Source organism: Elephantulus edwardii, unplaced genomic scaffold (genome assembly GCF_000299155.1).
Source record: "Elephantulus edwardii isolate Elephantulus edwardi_28Jun2011 unplaced genomic scaffold, EleEdw1.0 scaffold00049, whole genome shotgun sequence".
Classification (NCBI taxonomy): Eukaryota; Metazoa; Chordata; class Mammalia; order Macroscelidea; family Macroscelididae; genus Elephantulus; species Elephantulus edwardii.
In genome coordinates, this window is record NW_006399799.1 from 11,080,698 (window position 1) to 11,089,739 (window position 9,042).

Sequence of the window (9,042 nt, forward strand, 5' to 3'; positions counted from 1 at the left end):
TCTAATGGTGTAGTCAGTAGGAAGCTGTCCTGCTAACCCAAAAAAGCGGTGTGCTTTGCTGGCAGTTCAGTCCACCAGGGACTCAGGCAATCTCTAGCTGTTAGTCATTCTGACCCAACAACAAGAAGTTGCTGTTGTTCCCAAGTCACTAACAGATCCCACCACTTATTTAACGGGACCAAAGCTGGAAGACAGGAAATCTCAGTTTCAGTCAAAACTTTTATCAAACTGTACAACCTTGACAAATCTCTTACTTGTCCCAAGCTTCACTTTCTCTGACATACTCAGAAGCCACTAATCTACTGGTTCAGATAATCTTTTCTACCTACGAGTTGGCCACTAATGGCTTTTTCCTGTTACTAGAAAATGACTGCTTTCCCAGACTTGACTTGCTAGAAGCATCAGCAGCATAAGGAGTATGTGCTTGGTCGTTTTGTTTACTTTAGTGCAAGAGATTCTTTTGAAGCTAAAAACATGGTCCTAAAGACACACATCAGCCCAGTAACTCTACTAGTGGAGGAGAAATGGCCAGTAAAGCTTGAAAAATGGAACACTGTGTCTTGAAAAGGGTGCTGCTACGTTGATATCATCTTGGAAATGCCAATTAGACTACAGTTCTAGTAAGCGAGGACAGACTATCCTATCTTGTACTGATGCAAGGCTAATCAAAGGGATTGTAAAAGGAAGAGGCAATGAACCGGGAGAACTCTCCAGGATTCAACTCTACCTATTAACTGATCATCACGCTCTGCACGCACAACACTCTATTGTGGTGTAGGCAAGTACTACTGACTGCTGTAGAGAAGGGTCGAGGCAGGTCTTTTTCATCACCTCAAAGATGTTATGACATTTGCTGCACCTCTGCCCAGCAGACCAGCACAGCACACCACCAGACCCACAACTTTGACAAGCCATCAGTTTCTATCATGCTCCAAAATGCCAAGACACTCAATACACAATCCGTATGCAACCAAAGCTCTCACTCAAAGACTCAAATCCTTTACCTTTAAAATGCCCATTGTTACCTTACCCTGAAAACCTATTAGTATGATTATCAAGGGAAACTGAACAATGATGTACAATGCAAACAAATCTGCTAGGGTTCGCCAAGAGTTGATTCTGATTCAAAAACAATGAGTGAGGATTTTTGGTTTGTTTGGGGTTTTTTCAGTGTGTTTTTTTAATTACCACACGCAAGCATGAATTAGGCATCCCAAAAATCACTAAATAAGCTCTAGTGACACAGTCTGAAGTTGTGCTGCTAAACCAAAGCTGGTGCCTCTGTGGTGGTTCAAATCCACCAACCACTCTGCAGGTCTTCCGTGAAAATGTATAGCCTTGGAAATCGGAGTCAGATGTGGCTTGAGGACAGGGGTTGGTTTTGTTCACCTTACCAATGTGCCAGAGTGGCACAGTGGGTTATGTGTTGAATTGCTAGTCACAAACTCTTCAGTTCAAACTCACCAACCACTCAATGAGAAAGTTGGTTTGATGAGGCAGTTTGCTTCTGCCAGATTAACAAGCCTTGGAAATCAGAGAGTCACCATGAAATAGAGTTCATTTATTTCATAGCAGTGGATGGGCCTGTTTGGTTTTTCAATCCTCCTAAGACCAAGATATAAGTTCCCAATCCTGGCTCCCAAGTCCTCAAAATCACTCTCTCCTTCTCAGGAAGGATGAGTGTGGCAGAGTTGTAGAGACAGGTCCCAAGTAGATGGAAACAACCCATCTGGATTTCCTCTGCTTATACTGTAGCACCATCTGTCCCCACACCAGCACAAGGGCAGCAAAGAATGGGAAAGATTCAGGTGCTGAGGAGCAGGTTTATACCTCGGCATTTGACAGACAGCACAACAGTAACAAATTGTCATTCTTCAGAGAATACATACACAATTGGGTAACTGAATGCAAGGAGCTTGCTAGCTTTCTCAGAAACAATTTAGATCTTATTCATGATAAATTTCTGACGAACCTCATCACTAAAATACCTTAGCACTGGTGATTGATCCAAATGGAGAAAATTCTTTCCTTAACTTCTCATCATCAATGGTGTCATCCAAATTCTTAATGTAAAGATTCACCCCCTATAAGAGAACACTGTTAATATGCCTACTCTACTTTATAGACTAACACAGCAACATCAGCACTACTGAGAATTTTTAAAAGTGTCAAAGGTTAGGTCAGACTCCAAACTTAGTGAATTAATTCAACCTCTGGGTCTAGGGTCCCACTATCCATGTTAACAAACTTTGCAGTCTCCAACTTGAAAAACCCACTGCCCTCTGCCAAGACATCAGTACCATTTGTACTCTCTTTCCCCACAGCTACAGTTCACCCTACCAAGTAGTTCTGCCACCATTCCTAATTGCGGAGTGAGAGCCATGATGGGATGAAATGTCTTAAGTCAAATAGACACACATATTTAAGAGCCACAGCTGAGGGCCTCCCTTTTGTTTTTGGTTCTATAACCACTGACGTTATCTGGTACATACATATTCTTTTACTTCACACCTAGGAGAGCAGTAGTTGAGTCCCAATAATCATAGGGGTGTGCTTTGCAAACATTTAGTAAATCCCCTGTTGGCAGGCTAGGCTAAGACCATATCTCACCTGATAGCGACTAATTCTCTCCTGTTTGAGCTGCTCAAATTTCCGTTTTAACTCAGCCTGCCGTTCAACTTTCTTCTGTGCACGGCCTACAAAGATGATTTTCCCACCAATTTCTTTTCCGTTCATCTCTTCCACAGCCTAGAGAGAAAGACATGTCTTTAAGTCAAGATGCAAAGTCAGGCGATCTGGAGGTCCTCTGAAGGTCTGCTAAGTCCTTCTCACCATTCAATAATGGGCTCTTGTAAGACTAAACACTAAGCACGTCCACATTTCATCTGTAAAATGTACTTAAAGAGGGCTGGTCAAAATAGGAATAAAAATCCAAACATGGTAGAGGCTAGGTTTATAATTTGGCGGTCACAGAACTTCTCTTTCCCTATTCTGGTAAAGGAAGGGCAGTGCACATGGTATTTTTTCAGTAAGTAGCTGCTGTGCTGTAATCAAATCAATGACTCTGAGCCTCTGTTTCCATCACCTGAGTGGGCACACAGGGCTAGACAGCAGACAACTGAGGCAACAGGCAGATGCCAAGTGCTTTGATACTAACATGTGAATTCATGTAGCCAATTCGAAGGCACATAACTGTAGCCATTACTAAACACAAAGACCACTAAGCTCTATTGTGCTTGTGTTTAAGAAGTGGAAGGGAGGGGCTGCTACCACTTACAAACCTTTGTGGTACTCACCTTATTGGCATCTTCGTGTTTTTCGTAACTCACAAAGCCAAAGCCTTTAGATTTCCCAGTGGGATCTCTCATCACCTTGATACTTAGGGTCTTACCTATTACCAAAGGACAGAACTATTTAGTAACACCACTAACTCCTCCAGCTTAAGGAGAAAATTCTCTAGGAACCCACTTGAAGCCAACCTCTTACTAAACTCACATGGCTTCCAAGACAGAGGCACCATCATGTCTGGCCTCCCAAGTAATTAATAAATATGTAAGAGGTAGAGATGACACTGAGGATGAGATGAAGCCCAGGGTCTATTCCTATCTAACCCTGTGATCTTTGTCATGAAAGGTATTTTAATTTTATTTCTGGGCTCTTAAAGAAGGGGGAAACAAAAAGGATAAGGTTGCAGGTCTGGTGGACATAAAAAAGGGACATGTGCCACAAATACTGACTTACCAAACAGGCTGAACAGCTCTTTCAAGCTGTCATCATCCATATCTTCCCCAAAGTTCTTGATATAAACATTGGTAAATTCCTTGGCTTTGGCTCCAAGTTCAGCTTCCCGCTCTTTACGAGACTTGAATCTTCCCACAAACCTGAAATGAAGCCATGAAAACAAGTGATCACCCAGAAGGATCAAAATATGACTTTTCAGGGGCTCAAAAGAATGAGGGTTGAAGGTTGATAGGCGAGGTTAAAACACAAGTCCCCATCCAACCAAGCAACGAATAAGTTCAGAAAGGCCAACTCCCCATCAGAAAGTGAGAGATAGGTCTTTCCTATGAGACCAGTCCCAGGGTTCCTGGCTCAGACCAGGGCTACTCCTACCACATCATACTGACTTCATGAAGGAACCTGATGACCATGTTTTTAAACGTTCATTTCTGAGCATCTACGTAAATGCATAGAAAGGTCTGCAAGGATACAAACCGAACTGTTAACAGTGGTTAATCTTGGGTGGAGCGATTGTAGGTAGAAAGAATCTTTGCTATCTTAGTTGTATGAGGTATTAATAGAAAAATGTGTCCCTACACTGCAAGATTTCCAATTTCTTTCTACTGATACCTCTGAATCAACTGACTGCCAGGCACAGAGACATAATCAATGCAGCCCATTCCCTGATCTGCTCAACAGCACAAAAGACAAACATTTTTGTTACTGCCAAGACTTATGTCACCTCTCCTCTCCCCAGTGTTAAATTTTCTCTCCACACTACACCAGAATAGTATGGTTTGCTACTAATAGGGTCTTCTGTTAACAGGATTGTTTCACTGTAACTAAGGTTAAGCATTACTACTACTGAGCCAGCCTTGAATTAGAAGGCCACTGTGTCATAAGTTAGGAAATGGAGATCTAGAGGGATAATCTGGCATTGACAACCAGCAAGTGACCCATGGACAGACTTGAGTCATAGAAAGAACAAGGTCACATGGCTAGTTAGTATATATAGCTCCTGGTCAGTCCAGGGCCCTCTCCACTCTGCCACTGGCCAAGACCCCTGCTCAGAATGGGCTTAGAGCTGCCTTCCTGCCAGCCCCAGTTGCTGATGTTCACAAAATCCAGACGAGGCTGTTAAGGGAGAGGCGGCAGGCAGGCCTGGTATGGGCAGGAAGCCCACCTTGGTGAGTCAAAAGGGCTGCCACGGCTTGGGCAGGGAGACTCACCAGCCCTGGAGTGGAGAGGTAGGAGCAGGCCACACTTGGGCCGAGAACCAGTAGCCGCCTTGTATGTGCCAGTTAATACCGAGGTGGGGCCATGGCTGGCTCATGCGATGGCTGTTGCTCCGGACTGGGACACTCACACTTTGCGGTCATTGAGGAGCATGCCATTCATCTTCTCAATAGCCTTGTCGGCAGCCTCTTGGGTCTCGAAGTGGACAAAGGCATAACCCTTAGAGCCGTTCTCATCGCACACCACCTAGTGAAGACAAGGCAGGTCCTTTAGCACCGATTCTCAGCTCTCGGCAATGCGAGAACCTTGGCGTCTCCTACTCAGGATCTCTACAGAGGTCTCTAGCCCTCTACGAACAAAAGGCAGCAAGAAACAGGCAAAGAATTTAACACTGTGCTGGGCACCTCCTAAGTGCTCCATTTACAAATGGATGCTATTAGGCTGCTTTGATTCCAAATAGTCTTACTTTCATTTAAAAAAAAAAATTTAAAAAAACCAAGACACTCTAGGAAGAGGACTGGTCTTGCATGCTCATTACAGAACTCAAGACACATACATACACACACACACACAGGAGCCAAACCAACCACTCAGGAGAAAGTCTGTTCCTGTAAAGATAGCTGTGGAAATTCTACGGGTAGTTCAACTCTGAGGAATCAATTACATGGCATTAGTCTTGGGATTTAGTGGCATCTAAGTAACAACCAATACAAATACACAGTGCTTTACATAAACAGGTATACTTATAGAGAGAGAGGATATCTATGCTTTTAAAACGATAAAAACTTCCTGGCACTTCTTTGGTCCTCCCTCCTCCTCTAAAAACAATTTTGTAGCTTTCTAAAACTACAAACCAGGAAAAGTTTTCAGGCCACGAGAAGAATAAACAATGTAAGTACAAAAGCACCATTAGGTTATGCTGAGTTGTGGCACTAGATTGCCATTTTGGAAATTCCCATGTTCTACTGCCTAATTCCAAGGCACTTCATCATTGGTTTTTAATCACCATTTCCAAGATTCAATACTTAATATGTTGAAATCATTTAGTCAGTATTTACCTTGCAGGATAAAATATTTCCAAAAGCAGAAAAAGTATCATAAAGTGCCTTGTTATCTATTGATTTGTCCAGGTTCTTGATGAAGACATTTCCCACACCAGATTTTCTCAGAGAGGGATCTCTCTGTGACCACATGATTCGGATTGGCTTTCCCTTAATCACATCAAAGTTCATGGTGTCCAGGGCCCGCTCAGCTGTAAGAGAAATATGTTTCAGACGAGGACTATACAACCTCACCTTCATGTAAGTTGACTGTCACAAATTACTCCATGCCTTTTCAAGGTAATTTGCGTGACAGAAGTGTGATTCAATTAAAATTAGAGAGCATCAGATTACTCTAGCTGGATGTTACTGAGGAGAATGAGTTCCAGCTAATCTACCTCATGACAGTAAGTCTGATCCCTTCTGGGCCTGTGTTAAGCAAGACTATCTGAATAATCTTGTAGTACACCAAGTTCAAACTCACCTCACATTTGATTAGGCTTTATCATTTATAGAAGACTTGATTAGGATCCAAACAATGAAACCACCAAACTTTTCTGCTTAGCTCAAAAATGCAGCCAAGCCCTGTACAGTGATTCCCATGTCTTCTGAAGCTGGCCATCTGAGGGATGTTCAGTTGAAACAGTAACCAGAGTTGTACAGAATCCCAGACTTTAATTACCCAAGCGCTCAGTTCTTTATCTAGTGCCTTTGGGTTTTTTCAGTGTTCATTACAGAGACCACCAATAAATGACTGGAGGCTAAAATAACCATGCCAGCCAGGGACATTTATTCACTGGCAGGAACAAGGACACTCAGATGACTTAAACTATTATCTCATAGTAGTGACTTCAGTAATACAATGACATCACCCGAACTTCCTCCATTTAGATTCATAGGCTCTAGGGGAGGGGAAAGGTTTCTTTTGCTTGGCCAAAACATCCTCCCTCCTAAGTATAGGGGTCCAGTGAGCCAAAGGAGTGTCTTCTCTCAATTTCCAACTTTCCTCAGAAGGTTAAAAAAAGAAAAGATTGAAGTCAGGGAAAACGGAACAGTGTGTGTACAGGTACACGAGTTTGCTATGAGGATTATCTGAGATTCACAACCTGGGACCCTAAATTATGTCATTAATTATCATATCAAGCAGTAAAGGAGTCTGTCCATTACAACAGAACTACTATTTCAAGCCAGCACTGCAGAAGGCAAGTCAGCTTAGCCTGACAAATCTGGCTGCACATATTTATAGCAGGGAAAGGTCCAGTAGAGGTATGTGTTGGCAGACATGCTGGCCAATGGCTTCTACTAAGATCACTAAGTGACAGGACTTTTGTTCAGAAGATGGCAACAGCTTGTATATGTCCCCCACTGAAAAAGTCACCTCAACTACCTTCTTTGCACTGTTGGCAGACATAAGTTTGCAGACATAAGTTCAGAGAACATTAAGTCCAAGTCTCTGATCTCAGCTGCACCTTGGGCAAGTTACATTGTCTCTGTTTCATAAACTGTGAAAAAAGTAGGAACTGTGCCACAGAATGGGCCATTTCCCTCCCAGTAATGGTCTGCAATCATTCCCTCTTAAACTGGAGTCCCATGCAGGCTGGATAAAGTTTCCTCTTGCCTCCCTCCTGACATGCCTGCAGCATACCTCTACAGTTCCAATATGAGGCAGGCTGAACACTGCAATGAGAGTTAACTTGGCCTCAAATTCTTGTTCCATTCCTTTCACAGAAATTCCATAACCTTCAGATGGCATGAAAGCCGAGGTGTAACTTGCTGTGTAGAAGTTCCAGCCCTAGACCCAGTAGTATGACAGGTGGCACTTTCCCAGACTACCTGGTCACCATTCTCCTCAGGGAAGAATTCTTCTAACCAGAGACAAAACATGCAGACTGGGGGAGCTAACCTGGCTACACTAAAAACTACCTGCACAGAGTTTTCCCATGGTTTCCTATTTGCCATGAAGACCCTTTAACTGCATAAAACCAGGACTCACTGCCAAGATAAAGGTGTAGGGTGCGCCAGCTCTGCAACTTAAATTTCTGTAGGGAATTGTATTTTCATTGTCCTGCCCTTTTAGCAGGCATTTAAGGGACACAAACCCAAGCCCACTGATTAGCCCAATCCCACCAAGCACATAAACAATGGTTTAAGAATGATTTCAATTTCAGTCTGACCTCCTTCATGCAGTCTTCCAGGGTGCTTACCCTACCCTCCACCAATTGGCCCAAGGTCACCCAGTCAGCAAGTGATAGCAACAACTCCAGTCATTTGATGCCAGGCCCCAAGTTCCCAATTCCTGCACTGGGCATCTTACTACTGGATTCTGGGGCAACGTGGTGTCTAGGTGCCAGTTCCCCACGGGGCACAGACTTGCCCAAATGATTCCCAGGGTTCCTTGGGAACTCAAATTTTGTGGGTATAGTTCCTACTCACCATCAGCTGGCTGCTGGAAGTTGACATATGCATAACCCAGAGAGCGACGGGTGATCATACCTCGGCAGACCCGGATGGACAGCACAGGACCCGCAGGGCTGAACTTTTCATACAGCATGGCTTCGGTGACGTCCGAGTGCAGGTCACCCACATACAGGGAGGCCATGGGGTAGCTGCTGGCTGCAGCATTCATCTCCCCACCCCCCACTACCCCGAGCCCCGCCAGGAGGACTATTTCTAGAGATCACCCCTGGACAAAAGAGGCTCTTCTCAGAGCCGTGGCCGGTGTGGCGGCACACAGGTGGCAAGAGTGAGGCCAAGAGGCGTTGGACTTGGTTCCGATACACACACAAGAGGGTAAACGGGAGTTCAGGGACAGCTCATAGACTCTGCAGAACCTCAGACAAAAGGCCCTCCAAAAAACACAATACGGCCCTCTCTGAGTTTGTTAATTTGCAGCTGCCTAATGTCTGAACCGCCAAATTAAAAAAAAAACAAACCCTATATATATTAAAATGGGGAATTCCCCTCCCGAATTCTAAAAATTCTTCACCAGGCAACCAATTGCTTGCTGCTCACAGCGGCCTTCGGGACACGCGTTTTTCTATAAATA

At 44.0% G+C, this 9,042-nt stretch overlaps 1 protein-coding gene across 1 annotated transcript in view; it reads right to left on the reverse strand.

Annotated features, from left to right (window-relative positions):
- Positions 1-8,622, reverse strand: part of PABPC4 (poly(A) binding protein, cytoplasmic 4 (inducible form)) — a 13,915-nt gene extending 5,293 nt beyond the window's left edge. The window contains 7 exon segments of the mRNA XM_006903758.1: positions 1,989-2,084; positions 2,611-2,748; positions 3,297-3,391; positions 3,742-3,881; positions 5,087-5,202; positions 6,015-6,208; positions 8,430-8,622. Coding sequence (XP_006903820.1) covers positions 1,989-2,084; positions 2,611-2,748; positions 3,297-3,391; positions 3,742-3,881; positions 5,087-5,202; positions 6,015-6,208; positions 8,430-8,622 — 972 coding nt within the window.
- Positions 8,623-9,042: the final 420 nt, after the last annotated feature.